We start from the raw sequence: 19,929 nt of genomic DNA, 5'->3' as shown, positions 1-19,929 counted from the left end.
ATACATATGTAAATGAGAGGGCGGGACCAGCGCGCGGGGGGGCTAAGGTATCTGCATATGCATGAGGGGCGGGGCCTAGCGCGCCCAAATTAGATAGGAGGTGCTGTCCCTTTCCCTTTTCCGCCTTCCCCCAAGATAACACAATCGGGGCACTTGGGCCGCTCACCCAATATCCCCATAAAGCTGCTGAACCCGGAGTGGGAGAAGCAGACCTAATACGTGCAAGAAGTCCTGGATTTCGAGTCACGGGAAGAGGGAGCCGATAGGCCCGAACCGAGAACGCTCAAGGTCACTGCGGTGACCGAGTGAAGGTCACAGGGAAAGGCGGGGCCACGTGCGTCCGCCTCACGCGGGCAGCCACGCATTGACTCACGGACCATGTACAGAAGACTCTTTTATTTCTCTAGGGCTCAAAATCCACGTGGACAGGGTCGGGCTTGGATCTGGGACCAGGGCTGGAGTCGGGCGGTCACTCGAGCCCGAGGCGGTGCTCTCAGATCACCATGACTTGCAGCCTCTTGTTCCGGCGCCTCTTGAGCCCCTCGATGTATCGCTGCAGCTGCTTGGTCAGGAAGTGGTTCCGGCCGATCTCCGATCGGTAACCTGGAGGGCAGAACCCAACTCAGGGCGGTGAGCAAGGGCATGGCCTCCGCAGCAGCTGGTCTTTGTTCTTTGGCGAACTTTGGATCTCCAGGGTACTGGGACCTGCCTGTTTTGTTTGTTTCGAATGGTCAAGCCATAGACCTGTGCTCCAAACAGATGGGGGATTCAGAGTAGGATGGGGGTGTTGGAGTGGAGGATGGTTGAGGAAGGCAAGTTTAGAGAAGATGTTGCCGGCCTGAGCTCGGGCACTGGGAGCAGACTGCTTTGGGGACACCGCTTCGACCACCCAGTCTCAGCCATTAGCCCTCCCCACCCCACCCCCACATTCATAAGGTAAGCAGGGCAAACCAAAGGAAGTTTACTCAAATAATCCACTGTCCAAAGGCTCCTCACAGCAACCAGGGAGGGGCCAAGGCCACAGAAAGGCTGTCATCCCCAATGGGCAAGTGAAGAAATAGCCTTAGAAAACCTACATCAGGTTGAGAGGGGCTGCACTGAGGCTAGAGCCCAGGCCCTTGACAGTCACCCCATGCTGTCCCCATTGGGTCTCCCTGTGCCCAGTCTCCTAACTTTGTACTTTTCATGGGGCTTCTGGAATATCTGTGGGTGGTAAGGGAATCTGACAAGGCAGACACATCCTGAAACCCCACTCCCACAGGCCGAAGCCCTGCAAAATCCCCCAAGGTCTCTAGTGGGAGCTGGGGGGATGGGGAGTGGGGAGGCTCACTCCGGAGGGCTTTGGTGAGGATTTCCAGAGCTTCATTCTCCATGAGTTCAGTCAGGGGCAGGGGCAGCTGGAGAGGCAGCAAGAGACTCAGATGTACAAGGGACCCCAGCTCTGCCTACGGCTGAAATGCCCCACCTGCTCCCTCCAGCCCCAAGACCCTCAACCGACCAGCCTGCCCCTCCACCCTGCAAAGCCCCCTCACCCTCTCACCCCTGAAACCCCCAACTTGCCCATCCCCCATCCCCCACTAAACTCCCCAGTCTCCTTGGGTGCCTCCAACCCTGCTCTGCTGCTCCACCCAGTAGGCTCGATGGGGTGTGTGCTTCAAGATATTGAGCGATGACACTGAGGAAGACTCTTCTGGGAGAAGAGAAAAAAGGGATCAGTCATTTGCAGACTGCTGAGACTTCCCTGGAGCAGAGGAGATGTATGGGTAGGAGTGTTGGCGGGGTCGGGGGGGGGGGCGGGGGGGGCGGGGGGGCCTTCACAGGCCAGGGGGGGGGGGGGGGGGGGGGGGGGGGGGGGGGGGGGGGGGGGGGCGGCCTTCACAGACCAGCTCCAGGTGCCACTTTAGTGGGAAACAGTATGGGACAGTGGTTTAAAGCCTGGGCTTTGTTGTCCCACCCTCCTCCGAGGTTCCAGTTATGACTGCCCCACTTTGTGAGACTTAAGACCAGTGACTGACTTTCTGACCCTCAAGTTCTTCATCTGTACAATGGGATAATAAGAACGGCCCCGTATGGAGGTTGTGAAGTTTAAAGGTGATCATGCAAGGGAAGCCCAGTGCCTGGCACAACAGCAAGTGCTCAATAAATGGCAGTTGTTATATTGTTATATGTTCCAATTCCCTGATGAAGGGCTGGAGAGCAGAGGTGGTGGGGAAAAAGGGGAGGCATGTGCCAATCAGCGCACAGCGCAAAGTAGGAAGTAAATACTTAAAAATTGTAACCAATGACTTAATGAATGAAAGACAGCCACCTCCTCAAGCAGCGCAAATCCACAGAAAAGGCATTAACTCCCTCCTTTCAACTATCCGGGTGACCGCGCTGCCTTTGCGCATTTTCCTGCTCATCTCTATGACCCCAGGACTTTGTACGACGCCTGCCCGGTAGGGGGCGTTCCTCGAAGGTCTGGTTGATTTAAAGCGTGGAAGATTAGCGTTGGCGCCCCTTCCAGAGAATCCCAGCAACTTGGGTCCCACAGTTTTCCCCCATTTTACAGCAATAGAAACTGAGGCCCTGGCCATCCCCCTGCCCTGTGGGCGCCCACAGCCCCGTGAAGCCACACTGACCGTTGTCGGTCTTGGAATCGTCCTCCTCTAAAGGGCCTCCCAGGCAGCTGCCGCGGCGCATCTCCAGCTCCATCAAGGCGTGCTCGTCCAGCTCCTCTGGCTTGAAGTTGTCCTTGTCCTCTCCGTCATCCGATTCTTCCCAGCCACCGTGCGAGTCGTGGCCAGCCTTCCGGTTGTAAGACCAGCGAGTCTTGCTGCCCACGCTGCTGCCCTCCAGTTCCGAGTCCTCACGGACAGTAGGCAGCGGCACATTCAGCTTCGGCTGCGACGGCGTGGCCGCGGTCCACAGATTCCGGATGTCGTGCGGGCTCGACTTGCCTGAGCCACGGTGGCCCGAAGACCTGGCCAACGCCTGTGGGCCACATACACCGAGGGAAGCCAAGGGTCGTGGGGAATTGGGGAGGAAAGGAAGAGCAGGCTGGGGGCGGGGATCCTGAGCCCATCCAGTGCCTGAGACTCAGTTGCCGGGGTGGGGATGGGGAGGGGGTGATTGTTGAGAGCTGCTCTGAGCCAGGGCTGAGTGAGAGGATAGCCAGGGAGGGGCCCAGGGTGGACCTAGGATGAGTCTGGGGGCTGACAGTGTGAGGAGGGCCAGGAAGAGTTCTTACTTTGAAAGGCTTTTCCTCCATGGTTCTGGCCCAACGGACCCAGTCGCCAAAGGCCTCGGGGCGAGGAGGAGGGGGTCACGCTCCAGGAAGGGGGAGGGGCAGGGTCCCGTCCGGAATGGCGATGGTGGTCTCGCGCGGGGAAAGTTCAAGCTACAGCCCTCCACACTAGATGCCACTATGTCTCCCCATCCCTGCCCCCATAGCTGTACTGAGGATGGACGCACCGCCCATCTTGGCAGATTCCCACGCCAGACCCTATCCTTAACCTCCAGGCAGAGACACCCGTCCGAGCAGAGCCAAGAGTGCCACGCCTTGACCGATGGGTCGGGGGTGGCGGGGAGGGTTCGGCCTGGGGGTCGTGGGGGGGCCTGACTTGCCCCGGAGGTGGCCCGACGACGCAAGCTCTCGCACACCCTCTCGCGTCCCCGGAGCTCCACGCCCGCAGCGATGCAGACTGTTTTCTTTTATTGACGCAGGCTTTGAGGCACAGTCGTGAGATGTCGTGAGGGACAGGCCCAGACGGACAACGAGACAGAAAGCCTTGGGGTTCTGGAAATGGATGAAGGGAGGAGAGGGCCAGGAGCAGAGAGTGGCAGACAAGCAACCCGTAGCCTCCTCCCCAGGTTTCAGCCGGGTCGGTCGAGAGAGGGCTCTTTGGTTAAACAAGCAGAGCATGCCGGGGAGAGAGCAAGAACGGAGCCCTTTGAGAGGCCCGGGCAGGGGTCTTGCCCCTACGCGGGCACGCCTTTGTCCCGGGGGCGCCCCGGGCCGCGGGGCCGCGCGGGCTTCCTGGGGGTGTTGAGGGGGCGGCGGCTGCCTCGTGGAGCGCGGGGCAGTGCGGAGCCGCGCTCGCTCTGCGTGTCCGAGGACTCGTCGATGAAGGCCAGATTCTCGCTGGGGTAGTCCAGCGCGGAGGCCGAGGGCGGGGTGGGCGGCGTGGGCGGAGAGGGTGGCTCGGTCTTCTCCGGGGCCGCAGGGGATAGGGGCCTGCTGGCGGGCTGCGCTGGGCACGGCGGCGGAGGCAGGGGTGGCCGCTCCTTCTCCGGCGGCGGTGGTGCCGTGGGCCCGACTCGCTGGGTCACCCGCGCGGTCACCGTGCCGGTCCAGCTGGCAGCCTGCGCCGTGAGGCCGCCCATCTGCGCGGGGAGGAAAGGCAGTCCTCGACCGGGGCTCCTCGACCGTCTCCGCAACCCCGGGAGCCTGCCCCTTCGCCAATCAGGTATTGCCCGTCTTTTCCGCCTCGTCTTCCTGCCTCAGGAGTGGGAAGAGGCTGGAGGAGGGAAAAGCTCATCGCCCAGCCACACGCTCTCCCCTCCTCCATCGGCGCGGAAGTGCCCTTTTCTCCAGAAGAAAAGACCGACCGGACTTTATTTCAGCTCTCCCTCCCGTGCCCCTGGAGACCTCTGCGCCTCCACCCGCTCCACGGCCGGGAGCAAGGAGTGGGGCTACAAAATATTTAGAACAATAAATAAAAATACAACAACAAATAAAATTTTAGTGTAAGTATGTCCCATGCGATATTTGGGACATTTATACTCAAATATTATTTGCAACTTATCCAAAATTCACATCAACCGGGCTTCCTTTATCTTTATTTGCTAAATCTGGTAGCCTTATCCATGAGAGTAGAGATGGAGTCACCTGCAAACCTGTCAGAGTTTATCGCTTTGTTCCCGGCCGGTGCACACTGGGGCTCCCTCAGTCCCTGCCTTGGGGAGCCCACACTCTTGGAAGGCAGGCCAACTAGTCAACCTGCTGCTGGAGAGCAGTGCATCAGCGCCACGACGCAGGCGCGGTGTCGACGCGGGGGCGCCTACCTCTGCCCGCGTGCGGCGGGACACTACTCGCAGCCAGTTCCCGATGGTGGTGAGCACTGAAGCGAAGTAGGCCAGGCCGAGTAGGATCCAGAACCACACCAGCGGCTGGTAGGCTGCAGAGTTCTGGTTGGGGCTGGCTCCTGGGACGCCACGGGGAGGGCAGAAAGAAGTTGATCGTGAGACACGCCTTGAGCCTGTGAGTCTCTGGTTCACCGCCCCTCTTCCCAACTCGTTGAGAGGATCCGCCCTCCCCAGGACAGTGGGTATGAGCTAGAGTGCGCGAATGGATGCAAGAAGATGAGTGGGAGTGACTTGAAGGTGCGCAAGAGAAGAGTAAGTGGGGTGCTCACGTGCAAGAATGTGAGCACGTGTGAGGGGTGCACGTGTACAAGAACGTGGCACGTGTGAAGGGGTCACTTAGTATATGTGAGCATGCGCGGGGTGCAAGCATGCAAGAATGTAAGTGGGCATGAGGTGTTGCATCCCTGCAAAAATGTGAGGGTGCATTCAGTGAGTGGAGGTAGGGGGTGGAGCAAGCACGTGTGAGCGCACAAGTGCCCTGCGGAACTTGGAGGGAGAGGCCAGATCGCAGAGCCCCTAGGCAGGAATTAAATGGGGAGGGAAGTGCAACCCAAGAAAGTGGCCTCACCGGCCACATAGTCCCCGAAGCCCACCGTGGTGAGCGTCACCACGACGAAGTAGATGGCCTCCAGCTTGCTCCAGCCCTCCACATAGCAGAAAACGAACGTGGGCGTGAGGACAAAGAGCAGGCAGCCGATCAGCAGAAAGAGCACCGCCGATAGAATCCGCACCAGCTCTGGCGGCACGTGCCACTTCTGCAGGGAGGGGCAGTAGGCAGGGCCGAGGAGTCACCAAAACCTCCAACTCTCGCACCCCACAACCCTCTTCTGGGAGCCCGTGTCCTAGGTTCGCGCGATTCCGGCGACCCCCGCTCACGTGCCGGGTGGGTATGTAGGGAAGTGCATCCCGAGCCCAACGCAAGGGCGCGGAGGGTGTGGAGCAGCTCACCAGGAAGATGGCTTCGATGTGACCAATGCCGCGGCGTAGGGAGGAGCCCAGCCTGTCCCCGACCCCTGCCAGCAGTATCCCGAACAGCGGGATCCCCACCAGTGCATAAAAGATGCAGAAGAGGCGGCCAGCATCTGTGCGCAGGGCCGCGTTCCCATAGCCTGGGCAGAGGGGTCGTGCAGCAGCTCTAGGGGTTGCCTGGCACCCCCCTACCTCCCCCTGCGCCTTCGCCTGTGAGAAAGCCCAGCCACCCCGTGCCCCCCACCCACCCATGACCAGTCCCCTCCCCCACCGATGGTGGTGATGATGGTGCCTGAGAAAAAGAAGGCGCTGCCCAGGTCCCAGGCTGAGTGGTTGCTGTTACTGGTTGAGTTGGTGTCAGGGTTTGCACCCCCTCCCAGGGCATCAGCCACCTCCTGCAGGACAAGATGCAGAAGGAGGAACCTCAGTCCTTCCCTCCCGTCCTAGCCAACCCCCTGGCTGTCCAGTCTCCAAGGTGTTTCCCTCCTTACCCCTCCCAGCTCTCCCCTGCCCTCTGGTCTCCCTGAAGGCAATCCCTCAGAGCAGACATTGCAAATTGGAGAGCCCCATTTTGCTTGACCAACACATTGTTTTAGAGACATTTGAATTATAGGCCCCTTAATTTCATATAACAGATTTCCAGTTTTACAGTGGTCAGGAGCACAGACTCTGGGACCAGACTGCCTGGGTTCAAATCTTGGTGCTAGGTGAAGTTGAGCTGTGCGTCGATTTCTGCATCTATCATTTGGGGATGGTGATAATAGTACCTACCTCATAGAGTTATTGTGAAGAGTTAAAGCACTCACATCAAAGCAAGCACTGTGTGTTTGTGAACTTAGTCCTCATGCAGAGATCATGCCCAGTGAGTCCCAGCTTTCCACAGACCCCACCACTCCCAATGCCCCTTTGGAAGCTGAGTTTGAGTCCCTTGCCTTCGAAAATCTGATGAAAGTTAGGGACCCTCCCTCCAGGAAGGTTCACATACCGACAAATTTTGCATCCAGTTTTAGGAGGGTCATGGATACACAAACCCCTGCCTACCCTGCTGAAGTCCAAACCAAACCCTGTGCTACATAGTAGGTGATCAATTAACATGATTAAATTAATGAAATGGCCATGTGTCTGCCCCTCTTGCCAACCAGTCTGCCTCCCTCAGAGGCGGAGTCTGTGTTTTGAGAGTGCCTGCCCTAAGTGATGGAGGTCAGAGCATAAAAGACGAGGGGGTGCAGAGGGGCCCTTCCCCAAGGAGCACAGAGCTAAGACACAAGTGGTGTGAGGGAGGTCATAAACCACCTTCCTTCTCTCTGACTGCAAGTCCTCATTAGCAAGACACATTCCAAATTAATCTTCCTGAAGTGACTGCCCAAAATCTCCGTGGCTCCCTGCTATCTGCAGAATAGAGTCCAAACTCCCCAGCCCAGCCTGTAAGCCCCTTCTCAATCCGGTCCCCCCCTCCCTTTCCCCAGTCTTCACTCCTGGGACTCCCATTTTGGAATTCAAGTTACAGTGACTTTATCCCCAGATTTTCTGAGATGATTCCATTTCCTGAAATAATTGTTTAATACAGCCAAGAAGTGAAATGTATGATTAAAAGTGATTTAATTTTATTTTGCAACACTTTTCCAATAAATTCACTACTTAGGGGAAAAAACTCTTTGTCATTCTGTGTGTTCTAATTTTTGCTTCAAATGACTAGGCATCTGTTAAATCCAAGAACTGCAAAACACTCCGAGCTTTCCAGCCTCCACGCCTTTGCCCATGCTGGTCCTCTGCCTGGGAGTCTCTTTCAACCCAATCACGCATCTCTAAATTCTACCCATCTCACCTGCTTCATTTCAATTACCAGCTCTTCCCAAAGGCCCCTGGTAGCTCCCTCCTTAGCCCCAGCACCTAGCCCAGGGCCCGGCATACAACAGGCATTTAACAAAGAGGGAAGTAATGAAAGCTCCTTTTCTACTAAATCCTACAGTGAACTTTCCATGGATTTGTCCCTTCACCTAGATGTAACATCCTCTAGGGTAGAGCCTGCATCTGCTCCACCCCAATATCAATTTCCCTGCTCACCCTATGGTGTACAGCACAGCACCTAGCACACAGTAGGTGCATAATTGCTGGATGACTATTTATGGAAGAGAAATAAAGCAGCTGTTGCCCTCCTTGCTTGGTTCTGCCCTTCCTTTTCTTCTTCTTCTTCTTCTTCTTCTTCTTGGTCTTTTTTTTTTTTTTTTTTTTTTTTTTTTAATCCAGGAAAAAAGGAATTCCTTTGTGAAGATAAAATAGGTCAGATTCCCTCCCTCCTCCTGCCCTGTGGTCTGGCCAGACACTCTCCTACCCAGGCCTCTCGGAGCTTTGCTGGGCATTCTGGAGGTGTCAGAGACAGTGTCAAGCTGCCTGTGTCCTGGACCCACCCCATCCTCCTCTCTGCTCCAGGTCCTGCCACCTTGGGAATCAGCTGGAACACCGAGGCTCCATGTTGATGGCTCCTCCCTCCAAAAGAAGGGGCAGGAAATAGGGGCGCCTTTCAATAAAATAATAAACATTAATGTATTAAAGTTAAATGTTACTTTATTTTCTTAAATATGACAGTGGCTCAGAAATCACAGAGAGAGCAGCAGAGGTGCGTGCCTGACAGCAGCCCAGAAGGCTGCAACCCACACTTTCTTTAGTCACTGGTCCAAAGTTGACCCCATCCCTGACTCGCCCTCCCTCTAGCCTCCGCATCATAAGCATGTGTCCTGGTGGGAAGGTGTGCTCAACCTGGCATCCATGATGGCATGGACCAGCTTGGGGGATCCTGAAATCCTCCGAAATCATCAGTACATGTTTATATGTGCACTTTTCTGGAGGTAGGGGGTGGGCAAGTGTTCACAGTGTTCTTGGGTTTCTCTGAGGCATCTGTGACTTCAAAGAAGCATAGGAACTAGTGTAGGGTTGCCAGATTTAGCAAATAAAAATACTGCATGGGACATATTTATATTTTAAAAGTATTCATTCTTTAGCTGAAATTTACATTTAACTGGGTGTTCCAGACTTCATCTGGCAACCCTAAACCAGTGAGTTAGGCCTGAGAAAATGTAACATATCTCATCTGCTACAGCCATTTATTCACTTCTTCCTTCACGCGTTCCTTCATTCAACCACTATCACACACGGAAGGAGCCATTTTAGGAAGAGAATCCAATGCCAGGCACAGCAAGGCAAACAAATGCCGCCCTGGCCCTGGCCGCCATATTGAAAACACAGAGACCTGGATCCCAGCCTCTGCCCTGCACCTCCCAGCTGCACCCTGGCTTCAGGGGTGCGGGTCTGGAAGCAGCACTCCAGCACAGGGTCCCAGTGGCATGCAGCTAGTGTCAGGGGGTCATGGGTGACTGCTGAAGGAGCTCTCCCCCACCCACGCACCTTGATGAAGAGCCCCAGGTCCTGGTCGCTCACACATGGATGGGCCCTCAGGAACTTCTCTCGGACCTCCCCCAGCTCCCTTTGGGCCTGCTGCTCATGGGGCTGTTCCAGGGCCTGGAACACCAGGGCACCGGACACCAAGTAGAGCAGGACCACAGCCAACAGTGCCAGTAGTGTGGTGCTGTGCATGGCGCGCCCAGGGGCCCGGCCAATTCCACGGCCCGCCTCGGGAGGCCGGGCAGGGGGCTCCTGGGGAGCTGCAGTCACTGTGGGCAGAACCAGGGATGCTGGGGTCAATAACCTGACCTGACACCCCTACACCCTCCTTCTCCAACCCCTACACACCCAGCGGTCTTGGAGCCCCCAGCCCTGCTACCCACAGACGTCTCCTCCTCACACCCCTCTGGCCGGGCACTTGGTACCAGGACACACCCAGTCCCCCACCTCTGTCCTCCCCCTTACCTCCACTGCCCGGCCCTCAGCCCCTGTCCGGGGAGTCCGGGGTGTGAGAAGATAAGAGGGCACCGGGGAAGGAAAGGAAGGAGAGTGGAAGGGGGAAAGAGAGACCGAGCCTGCCGAGGGAGAGGCGGGACGAGCGAGGAAATGTTGGGGGCCTGGAGGGGGCGTGGGGAACCCGCCTTCCAGTTGGAGGCTGAGGGGGCACAGAGGACTGTGCAGGGCGGGGACGGGGATGGCGGGTCCCGGCTCGTCCGCCGAGGCTGCGGCAGCATCTTCGCGGCTTCTCCCTCCCCTCCTGCCTCTCCTTGCTCCTCTTCTAGACGCGATGGACCGGGCGGGGAGCCTCCAGGGTCCCCCAGCGCCCCGCTGGGCTTTCGAGGAACCCTGGGGCGGGTCCCGATCGCTGCGCAGAGGCGAGGCAGGGCGGAGGGGAAGGGAGGGTACCGGGTTCCGGGAAGAAGAGCGGTGGGGGTGACCAGGGCCGGACCAGTGCAGCATCCCCTGAACAGCTAGCTGTCAGCCCCCGGGACAGCGGGCGGCGGCGCCCTCGCGCACACACGCGGGCACAAAGACCGCGCGCCCACGCTCCACCCTGCGGCGCCAGGCGGCCCCTCTGCCCGGGCTGCACGCGCACACACACTCCACCTGCACACTCCCCGGCCTCTCGGGCACACCGGACCCTCAGGGCCGCGCGCGCCGGGCCAAGGCCCCCACACTTGTGTGCACACACTCACATACACACATACCCAGACCGCGGGGCCACCGCGCAGCGCCCACTGCCCAGACACCGCACGCCCGCCACTCGCTCCCACGGCCTCGCAGCGTCTTCACGCCGACGCCTCGGAGCGTGACGGGCGGCGGCTGGATGCGCGGCCGCAGGACGCCCAGAGGCGCCCACGAGCGGGGAGGCGGACGCCTCTGCCGGCCGGTCGCCCCGTGCGCGCCCCAGCCCCGGAGCCCGGCCGGCGCCCTTCGCCGCCCCGCACTCCCCCTCCGCGCCAGCGCGCCCGCCCTCTCCGCCCCGCACTCACTGTCGGCCCCGCGGCGGCTGCGGCTGCGGCCCGGGCTCCGGCGCGGCCTCGCCGGTGCCTGCCGGCTGGGCCGCGGAGGCGGCGGCAGGGGCGGAGCGGGCGGCCGCCGGTGCTGGGACCCCCCTCCCGCCGCCAGAAGCCCCCCTCCTCCCGCATTTAACCCCTCCAGCGCCGCGCTTCCCTCTGCTGTGCCTCGCCCTCGCCTCCGGCGCAGCTCTCCGCAGACCCTTACCTGCGGCTGCCCAGCCCCCCAGTCCTGGCCGGTCCCGGGAAATGAGTGGCAGAGGAGCCCGGGAGGGGTCGCCGCTGGGTCAGGCCTGGAGTCTCAGACCGGGGCCCTGCTTCTGCCCTGTTGGCCAGCCAGCGTGGCCAGCGGCACGGCCCCAACTTCGACATCAGCCGGCTCACGTCTTCGGACAGGCTCCACTCTAATCTCCCAGCAGCTTCCAGGCCCACTACCGGGTGGCAAGGGCCCTCAGCTCCCCGCCCCGAGGGACAGCCTGGCCCTTGGGCTCTGCACTCATGAGGGAGGAGACCCCAGGGGACAAAGGGGTGGGGGATCCCCCGAGGCAACCTGGAATTGGCCAAGGTAGGGTTGGGACCAAGCTCCGGGAAATCAAGGTGGGGCACCTCCTGCACCCCCATCCCTTGTTCCTCACTTCCGTGACCATCCCAGCCTGGAACTGGGGCCAGCACTCCCTCCCCCACTGTCTGAACAGCGGGGCCCTGGCAGGTCCTGGAACTCAGCTCCTCTCTGCTCTTACCCATTTCTTTACAACTCTGATCTCGCCAAAGACCCTCCTCTCGCCTGGGGGCCTCAGCCTTCACTTGGGTGGTTTTAAGCATGGGCTCTAAGGCTGACCATCCTCTACCAGTAGGGGGCCTAGACGGGTTACCAAGCTCTCCCCACCTCCCAGTCCCCCACTTACAGAAGAGAGATGCCTATCACTTCAGGCTGCTGTTCTGAGCATTAAAGTGGTTGGTATTTGTAAATGCTCAAAACAGAGCCTGGCACTCACAATTAAGTGCCCTACAAACGTTGGCAATTTTCCTTTCAACAAGAAGTGATTGTCCAGTTTCGAGCTGATTCTCTGAGTCTCAGATGCCCTCTCTGGAGGCCCTGAGGCCTGCTGCTCAGGACAGTCCCAGGTGAAGGGTTTCAAGACAGGCTCAGCGCTGGGCCCCAGGAACTCCAAGGAGCTGGAACAAATGGCCACACACATGGGCAGGAGACAGACTCTCTGATAAATGACTCCCGGCCATGGGACAGATGACAGATCTGTAAGGGCTGTGACTGCAGAGGGCAGAGACTGCACTATTAGGGACAGTCAGGGAAGGGGCCCCCCAGGACCACCAGGCAGACTGTGTCGCGGCAGCCCAACCATCTGGCCACACCCACACCTGCTAGGGAGATGGGGGCTGCTCAGTTACTGGCCAACTCCTCCTCCGCAGGCCTTGGACTAACTCCTGGACCTGAAGGCCAGGCTGGGCATAATGACAGGGAAACAGGGTCTCCAGAAATCCCTATCCACTAAGGGTAAGAGGCATAGTAGCCATGCAATCACTGTGCCAAGGGACCCGGGAGGGGGGGACACAGTTCCCTGACCTGGAGATGGTAGGCTTCACAAAGGAGGTGAAATTTGAAGCAGATCTTGAGGAAAGAGTAGAAATTACTCAAGTGGTGAGGGGACTGGAGTGGGAGCAGGGTCCTTCTGGTCTCTCTTCCCCTCAGACTGCAGGCTCCTCCGTCTCCTTACCCACCAGCCTCGGGGGAGGTAGATGGCCCCTGCCCAGCCCAGCAGCCCCCTTCAAGGGCCAGTGTCCGATCAGCCTTAGACCAAACAGGCAACGGTGTGAGAAACACAAGCAGACAACTGAGAGACAGTGAATAGACTCGGGGCACAGACACCGTTTATTGAGTGGCAGGCGCAGGAGAGGTAGCTGGCTCTGGTGTAGAAGCAGAGGTGGTAGATCATGCCAGGGTGCTATGAGCATCTGGCAGCCAGGGCCATGCCCCCCATCCTCGGGGACAGCACAAGCTCACTACAACAGGAGTAGCAAGGAGCCGGCCTGGGAAAGAGGCAGCCACAGCCCCCGGGTTCCCGGGCGAGAAGCGGCAGATGAACTTGGCACAGGGGTCTGGGGTGGGAGGGACTGGGGTCTGGGGGTTCTGGGAGGAGATGAAGGGGGATCACGTCTGTGGGGTAGAGTAGAGACTGTGATGGTGGCTGCCTGGTCCCAAAACCTGGGAGAAGAGCAGAGGAGTGGTCCGCGTCTGGCTGCCCCCACACCAGCCTGGCTCCCGCCCGATGGCACCGTACCAGCTGCTGGAGCCTAGGCTCCCTGACATGCTGCACGCAGAGAAACAGGCTCAGTCCCATGGCAGTCACTAGGACCACAGTCGCAAGAGTTGGGGGAGGGAGAGACACCTAGAAGAGCCCAGTGACCCAGACCTCTCTGACTATGGCAAACTTCATCTTGGAGGGAGAGGTGGAGGCTTTAGCAATAGCAAATCAGAGGGGACCTCACCTGGTACAGATCGTGGCATGGGTGGGGTGTGGGAAGGCCCAGCTGTAGGTCCCCATGGCTCAGTGGGGCAACTCGGGAGCCCAGGGGTCCTGAGGTGGAACCGGGACTCCTACCTGGTGCTCTCACCCCGGCTGTGCTCCCAAGAGCAGCCCTCATCCTCGCAGTGTGCCCGGTCGAAGAAGTAGGAACGGGAGCCAAAGACCTGCCCGTTGAGGATGCGGCTGGTGCTCTGGGGGAGGGAGCCGCCATTGATGCTTCCTCCTGCCTCCCACTGCCCTCCCCCAACCCCCAGAACCCAGCCCAGGTACCCCCAGGGCCGCCCCTCTCCACTGGCCCTCACCAGGTCCTGTGGGGGCCGGTGCACCCGGAAGAAGCCCACCAGCAGCGTGGTGGGCAGCAGCTCCCACACAAAGAGGATGAGGCCAAACACCAGGTAGCCTTTGTTCCCCAGGTCATTCACCAGGTCCGCCTGTGGGGAGGCAGGGGCTGTGCCAACCTGCAGTCGTGCCAATGGGGCACCCAGACAGGGCCCAGGCCAGCTTGGGGCCGAGAGCCACAGCTCCTGAGGAGGCGGCAGACGTGCCGAATGCCCACCTGATCAGAGACGTTGTACCAGTCATAATCGAAGGCGTCCAGCCGGCTCCGGGGGGCCAAGGCCAGGGCCGCCAGGTTGTAGCAGGCCCGGCTGGCATAAAGCAGAACCATGGCACCACCCATCGCAGCTGCCTGGCACACACTGGTCCCCTGGCACAGATGACAACAGAGGATCCTCAGCAAGGGTAGGCTCCAGCTTTCTCTCTACTCTGAAGACCCCAAACACCCCAAAGGACACCCAGGCATCAGCGCTTGTGGCCCTACCTTGGCCTCCAGGTAGATGCTGGTGGAGGGAGCCCGCCGGGCGACAAGGCAGAGGCAGGCGGCAAGAGAGAGTGCGCAGATAACAAACAGGGAGTCGCTCACCAGGACACGCACCAGCAGGAGGGCCCAGGGCTGAGCCCGGCGCCGGCGGGACAGCACTGCACACAGCACATTCACCAGCAGAAAGAGCAGCGAGGCCCCCACGAAGGCCCCTCGGACAGCCAGCCTGCGGCCCACAGCACGGTCAGCCCCAGAAGACCACCCTTGGCGCTCCCCAACCACCCAGCCTCCCCCAGGAGACCCCGGTGTCAATCAGAACCTCAGGTCATCCAGTCTGAACCCTGCTCCTCTAGTTTTACAAACGAGGAAACTGAAGCCAAAGAGGTCAGAAGATGACTGATGGCTGTGGTACAGCACAAAGAGCACTGGATTGGGAGTCAGAAAGCTGGGTTTAAGCCCTGGCTGTGCCTCCTGCCAGGTGTGTGATCTTGAACATGTTGCTTTACCTTGCTGGGCCTCAGTGTCTTCACCTCTCAAATGGGGATAATAACAGCTTCACAGGTTAAGTTGTAAAACTTAAAGATGTTTGTGAAAGCTCTTAATAAACTGTGAGATGTTACACAAATGACAAGAGTATCACTGCCCAAGGTCACCCAGAAGTGCCCTTTGGCTTTGGAGTTTCCAAGGGCTGGAGCCTCCAACTCTTCCTCCATCATGGATGACATTGGTACCCTCTCCCTTCACAGTATCTCAACTGTTTCTATTATAGTTGTCCTTCACATATGCAATGCCTCTGCTGAGCCATCTGCACCAGATGCCTAACTCTTCCAAGCCTTTCACAAATATTCTGGGCTGTCCTCGCCTCAGACCTACCAGGGAGGAAGGAAGGGACACCGGGCTTCTCCCTGCCCCTGACCTGGAGGCTGAACCCACCAGTGTCCCGAGTACTTACAAGCCTCGGCTCATCTCTGGCCGACGCTTTGCCTTGGCCTTGAACACCACCTGGGAGTAGAGACGCCCATCATTCTTTGGGGCCCTTGGGGCTTGCCACCCCACTGCCCACCCCCACCCATCACCATGGTTACCTGGGCAAAGTAGAGGTTCATAAGCGTCAGTGTGAAGAACTGGAGGCAGACAGGACAGCAGTAGAGAAGCCAGAAGGGCAGTGGCCCCAGACGGTTGGCTCGGGGTGTATCTCGAAAGTAGAAGGAGAAAAGGGTGGTACGCAAGGCAGCCCAGAGCAGACAGAGTGCCAGGAACACCGTCTGATAGCTGAGACGCTTGTGCCCATACAGGAGCACCAGCCAGAGCTGGGCATAGACGGAGAAGAAGAGCAGGGCGTACAGAGTGGTGTAGGCCGCAGTCAGCCCCAGGGTCACGGCGGGCGGCAGCGCAGGCACTAGCCCAGCAGCAGGCACCAGGCCAGACAGGTTACTCTCCATGTCAGGGAGGGAGGCCTGAATCCCGGAGACAGAGATGGAGGGGCTGGCAGCGGGCCAGGGAAATAAATACGGAGGGGTGGGAGTTGTAGGGTGCAGAGACAGAGATGGGGAGCTCAGGGGGAAAGAAGCTGTGGCTGGCCAGGCCCTCCCCCCCTGAATAGAGGGACCCTTGCCTTTGCGGGGCACAGGCAACCTGGATCCCTCACTCAGGGGTGTGGAAGGACAGCCTTTCCTCGCCAGGGCAGAGGGGGATGGGGAGCACTGCTCTCTGGGCCAGCCTCAGAGCCGGGGGTGGGGAGGGGGGTGGAGGTGCAGAGGCTGAAGAAGAGGGGTCCCTGGCCTTGGTCGCTGGAGTCGTCCTGGCAGGAGGGGGAGAGCCGGCTAACGCCAGTCTGCTCAGGGTAGCGGCCGCTGCTGGGGACGCTCAACGCCTGGCTCTCCCCCTCCCCAAACTGGGGGACTCTCTCCCCTCCAACAATCCGGACGGGGAGGGCCTCTGCCTTCCGTCCTCGGGATTCCGGACGCTGCCCCCACCCCACCCCCAACTGCGTCTACTCTCCAGCCGCGGGGGGCGGGAGGAGGCCGACGCCGGGTCCTCAGGCCGCCGCTGGGGTAGCCGGCTCCGGTCGCTTGGACGCGGGGCTCCGGCTCCCCGGCTCCCGCTGCTCCGCCCCCTCCTGCGCCTGCGCGGCCGCCGTTCGCTACGCAAATTGCTCAGAGTCTGGCTCCTGCTACGCAGAACCGCGCCGCGCCCGGCGCGGAACCGTTCGAGAATTGGCGCGACTTGCGCCGCCGGCGGGCGTCAGGGGTTACAAGAGGCGGCGAGCGGCCGTGACGCTCGGGCTGCGCCGCGTCCGGCCAGTGCCCGGGTGGGCACTGCCCGGGGCCAGCGGCCCTTGCTTCTTTGGGGGGCCGGCACTTCCCATGCTTCTCTTCCCCATCCTCAAATCGAGATCATGCCGCCCGACACGGGGCGGTAACGACTTCCCTTCACCCGGTCTCTGAACGAAACTTCCGCCCTCAGCCAAGATGGCCTCCGGGACCCGCCCCCGGGCCTTAACCCGCCTGGCCCCGCAGCCCGCGCTAGCCGGCCCGCGCACTCGCTGGCCGGCGGCGGTTCCCGCTCACCTGGCCCGCCGTCTGCCAGGCGCGAGGCTCCGCGAGTCCTATGGTCACCCTCACAGGGGCCCCTGTCCCTTCTGCGCCGGGGCAGTCATCCTGCCAGGGCGGAGGCTCCCTCGCTTATCTCGAGTGCTCCCGAGTTGGCGCGGGGAGTGGCGCCCCTGATGCGGGCGGTGCGAGGTTTCCACCGCGGGGAGGAGGGAGGGGGACTTCCCGAGCCGGCCACCCGGTTCAGACGGAGCAGTGACAACAACAACAGTTGCATCCGACGGCTGAGCTTCAATTACGGCTTTGCAAAGTGCCTTCACCCACAGTAATCACCACTCAGTTTACAAGGATCACCGACTCCTGAGGGAGGTGTCATTATCCCCATTTTACAGGGGTGGGAATTAAGGCCCAGAGGGCCTGAAGGACTTGTCAGCAGGAGCTGGCCCCCAGATGGGGACCCCAAAGAACCCCTCATCTGCTCCCACACACGCCCAAGGCATAAGGAAGTCGGGAGCTGAGCGTCCGGAGACGTAGAAGGGACCCAGGAGGAAGGTGGTGGGCGGGGCCCGGGCCGGTAGCGGCCCCGCCTGCTGGCCAGTTAGTGACATTTCGAGAGCTGATTGGGCCGTGTCGGTGACAGTTCCCGTTGCCCAGGCAACTAGGGCCGGGCTCCCTCGGTGCTAGAGGGACGCGGCGGGCCCGGGTCAGGGGCCTCGAGATCGGGCTTGGGGTGAGACCTGTGTGCCGTCACCACGGGCGGGTCTGGCCGAGGCCTGGGTAGGGGCCTGGGGCTGCTCTACCGCCCCAGGGCTCTGAGAGATTTAGATCCTGGGTGGGTAGGTTGAGCTTCTTGCTGGGCCAGACTCAACGGACACATGGGGGCCTGGGAGGCAGGGTGGACCTGGGGTTCTGAGGTGGGAGAGGGAGCCAGGGATGCCTGCGCCCCCCCCCCCGCGCCGGCCCCCCCCGTTAGCCCCAGCTGTGCCCTAACCACCTACCATCTTACCCTCGCAGCCCAGAGCATGTTCCAGATCCCAGAGTTTGAGCAGAGTGAGCAGGAAGACTCCAGCCCTGCAGATAGGGGCCTGGGCCCCAGCCCCACAGGGGACAAGCCCCCAGGTCCCAGCAAGCACCGGCAAACGGCCCCAGGCCTCCTGGGGGAAGCTGGTCACCAGCAGGGGCAGCCAGCCAGCAGCAGCCACCATGGAGGTAGGCACCCCCGCCCCAAGAACATCCACCTGCTTGTCCACCTGGCCTCCAGCCCAGTAGCTCCCTGCACCCCAGCCACATCCACACTCACTGGGTGGCTTTGAGCAAGTCCCTAACCTCTCTGCACCTCAGCTTCCTCCTCGGTAAAACAGAGCAATTAGTCGCCACCGTTGTAGTGCTGTGGGGATGATTAGCAGGAATACCAAGAAGCACTTAATTATAGAGCTGGTGCTTAGTAAATGGTCAAAGTATGTAGCTCTTAGCTTAGGGCCAGGACAGAATCACTGAGAGGCAACTTGCCTTAGGTCACACTTGCTTGGCATTTCCTTGGGGCTAGAAGACTTGGTGATGCCCTGCCCCAGGCTAGCACTTTTCCTGAGATCCTGGGATCCAGCCTTCCAGCCCCAGCTACGTTCTTTCCCGCCCTGTGACTCACACCCACACGCGGGCTGTCCTTGCCAGTTGCCAGGGCCAGGTGACCCCAAGAGGCAGACAGCCCTACCAGGCAGCGGGTCTGTGTGGGGCTGGGGAAGCATCGGCTGTCCTCCACACCTACTGAGGGGGACCCAGCGCTGAGATGGAAGGATGGGCCCTGGAGGGCAGTGGCCATTTCTCTATAGTCCCCACCTCCCCAGTGGCCAGCACAAGCCTTGGCACCTGGAACAACCACAGAGCTCTTCTGAAAACAAAACTCATGTCCCTCACCTGTGGAAGCCGAATTGACACCCTCCCATTTTCAGGAGCAGGAAGGCTTATTAAGACCCCCTCCTCAGGGAATTCCCTGGCAGTCCGTTGGTTAGGACTCAGCGCTTTCACTACCTAGGACCTGGGTTCAATCCCTGGTCAGGGAACTAGGATCCTGCAAGCCACGCGGCACAGCCAAAAAAAAGAGAAAGAAACAAAGAAACAAAAAGGTTGGTATTCAGTTATTAGTCGGGGATATAATCTTTAAAACAAAACAAAAAACCCTCCCTAGCCCGCTGTCTGTCACAATGAACTCCGTAGGCTTTCTTTAACTTCCAGATTTTTGCACTTGCTGTTTTTCTGCTTGAAACAGAACCCCCCCACCTGGCTGTTCGTCCCATCTTCTGTGTCAAGTGCTGAATGTATGTTCTAGCTGCCAGGGGTTCATCAGTGACCAGAAGTGAGAAACCCTTGCCATTGTGGTTGCCCACATTCTAGTTAGGTGGGGGGAGACAAGCCATAAACAAAGAAACAAAGTAGTGAGTGATATAATGCGTTAGAAGATGATGCACTACATGACGCATTCTTGACTTTCTCATTGGAATCCAGAGTACTAGGGGGCCGGGGGAGTGATCTTAACTGAGGTGGTCAGGGTGGGCCTTGATAAGAAGCAACATTTCAGCAAAGGCTAGAATCGATGATGGGGGGGGCCAGGCAGAGGTCTCTGGGAAGACAGATGCAGGCAGAGACCTGCAAGCGGAGGGAAGGGCACATGCAAAGGCGCTGAGGGCAGGACACAGTTCAGGCCAGTGAGGGGAGAGAGGTTGGATACTCATCAAGAGTTAAGGGAGGAGGAGGGGCCGATGGGCAGGGCCTTGAAGGCCCAGGTTAGGACTCTGGCTTTCACTTTTTTTTTTTTAAACATCTTTATTGGAGTATAACTGTTTTACAATGGTGTGTTAGTTTCTGCTTTACAACAAAGTGAATCAGTTATACATATACATATGTTCCCATATCTCTTCCCTCTTGCGTCCCCCTCCCTATCCCACCCTCCCTATCCCACCCCTCTAGGTGGTCACAAACCACCTAGCTGATCTCCCTGTGCCATG

General features: G+C 59.5%; 4 protein-coding genes and 1 long non-coding RNA gene across 13 annotated transcripts in view; 2 read left to right on the top strand and 3 right to left on the bottom strand.

Annotated features, from left to right (window-relative positions):
- Positions 1–139: 139 nt before the first annotated feature.
- Positions 140–3,532, bottom strand: CATSPERZ (catsper channel auxiliary subunit zeta). The gene is made up of 5 exons (XM_055082616.1): positions 3,230–3,532; positions 2,622–2,973; positions 1,611–1,690; positions 1,331–1,397; positions 140–603 (listed from the first exon to the last, which is right to left on the bottom strand). The coding sequence occupies exons 1-5, from the start codon at positions 3,248–3,250 to the stop codon at positions 494–496; spliced, it is 630 nt and encodes a 209-aa protein (XP_054938591.1). The 5' UTR covers positions 3,251–3,532; the 3' UTR covers positions 140–493.
- Positions 520–2,704, top strand: LOC114484941 (uncharacterized). 2 transcript variants are annotated; one of them, XR_003678319.2, is made up of 3 exons: positions 520–936; positions 1,633–1,763; positions 2,552–2,704. It is a non-coding gene; the product is annotated as an uncharacterized lncRNA (long non-coding RNA). The 2 variants fall into 2 exon arrangements; XR_003678320.2 differs by having other exon boundaries at positions 2,655–2,700.
- Positions 3,533–3,679: 147 nt separating the features above from the next.
- On the bottom strand, positions 3,680–9,702 carry KCNK4 (potassium two pore domain channel subfamily K member 4). Its single transcript, XM_007102613.4, has 6 exons — positions 9,499–9,702; positions 6,368–6,491; positions 6,076–6,236; positions 5,696–5,882; positions 5,047–5,186; positions 3,680–4,365 (listed from the first exon to the last, which is right to left on the bottom strand). The coding sequence occupies exons 1-6, from the start codon at positions 9,685–9,687 to the stop codon at positions 3,961–3,963; spliced, it is 1,206 nt and encodes a 401-aa protein (XP_007102675.1). The 5' UTR covers positions 9,688–9,702; the 3' UTR covers positions 3,680–3,960.
- A 3,177-nt stretch (positions 9,703–12,879) lies between these two features.
- Positions 12,880–17,502, bottom strand: GPR137 (G protein-coupled receptor 137). Of its 7 annotated transcripts, XM_028484547.2 has the most exons (8): positions 16,946–17,502; positions 15,461–15,832; positions 15,328–15,377; positions 14,376–14,601; positions 14,112–14,261; positions 13,858–13,986; positions 13,631–13,746; positions 13,086–13,339 (listed from the first exon to the last, which is right to left on the bottom strand). In XM_028484547.2, exons 2-8 carry the CDS (start codon positions 15,815–15,817, stop codon positions 13,180–13,182), a joined length of 1,188 nt encoding a protein of 395 aa, XP_028340348.1. In that variant the 5' UTR covers positions 15,818–15,832; positions 16,946–17,502; the 3' UTR covers positions 13,086–13,179. The 7 variants fall into 7 exon arrangements, with proteins under 7 accessions (XP_007102663.1, XP_054938587.1, XP_028340351.1 ...); XM_007102601.4 differs by lacking the exon at positions 16,946–17,502 and having other exon boundaries at positions 12,880–13,339; positions 15,461–16,509; XM_028484548.2 differs by lacking the exon at positions 16,946–17,502 and having other exon boundaries at positions 15,328–15,365; positions 15,461–16,510.
- A 78-nt stretch (positions 17,503–17,580) lies between these two features.
- BAD (BCL2 associated agonist of cell death) overlaps positions 17,581–19,929 on the top strand; it is an 11,524-nt gene continuing 9,175 nt past the window's right edge. Inside the window, exons 1-2 of one of the 2 annotated variants that reach the window (XM_007102599.3) lie at positions 17,581–17,657; positions 17,942–18,136. In XM_007102599.3, the coding sequence (XP_007102661.1) occupies positions 17,950–18,136 (187 nt within the window). In that variant the 5' untranslated portion in view covers positions 17,581–17,657; positions 17,942–17,949. The other variant, XM_007102600.3, reaches the window with a different exon arrangement.

This window comes from Physeter macrocephalus, unplaced genomic scaffold (genome assembly GCF_002837175.3).
Source record: "Physeter macrocephalus isolate SW-GA unplaced genomic scaffold, ASM283717v5 random_197, whole genome shotgun sequence".
Taxonomy (NCBI): Eukaryota; Metazoa; Chordata; class Mammalia; order Artiodactyla; family Physeteridae; genus Physeter; species Physeter macrocephalus.
The sequence above is the reverse complement of the archived record's forward strand: the minus strand, read 5'-3'. Positions and strand labels throughout refer to the sequence as shown.

Excerpts from the sequence above, each read along its gene's own strand:
- CATSPERZ (XM_055082616.1), bottom strand. The coding sequence starts at position 3,250 with ATGGAGGAAAAGCCTTTCAAA. Across the intron at positions 2,974-3,229 it reads TGGAGGAAAAGCCTTTCAAA|GCGTTGGCCAGGTCTTCGGG; the intron begins GTAAGAACTCTT and ends TGTGGCCCACAG. Across the intron at positions 1,691-2,621 it reads CGATTCCAAGACCGACAACG|AAGAGTCTTCCTCAGTGTCA; the intron begins GTCAGTGTGGCT and ends CTCTTCTCCCAG.
- KCNK4 (XM_007102613.4), bottom strand. The coding sequence starts at position 9,687 with ATGCACAGCACCACACTACTGGCACTGTTGGCTGTGGTCCTGCTCTAC. Across the intron at positions 5,187-5,695 it reads CTTCGGGGACTATGTGGCCG|GAGCCAGCCCCAACCAGAAC; the intron begins GTGAGGCCACTT and ends GTGGCGTCCCAG. Across the intron at positions 4,366-5,046 it reads CCCGCCGCACGCGGGCAGAG|ATGGGCGGCCTCACGGCGCA; the intron begins GTAGGCGCCCCC and ends CTCCCCGCGCAG.
- GPR137 (XM_028484547.2), bottom strand. The coding sequence starts at position 15,817 with ATGGAGAGTAACCTGTCTGGCCTGGTGCCTGCTGCTGGGCTAGTGCCT. Across the intron at positions 15,378-15,460 it reads TGAACCTCTACTTTGCCCAG|GTGGTGTTCAAGGCCAAGGC; the intron begins GTAACCATGGTG and ends CTCTACTCCCAG. Across the intron at positions 14,262-14,375 it reads GCATCTACCTGGAGGCCAAG|GGGACCAGTGTGTGCCAGGC; the intron begins GTAGGGCCACAA and ends CATCTGTGCCAG.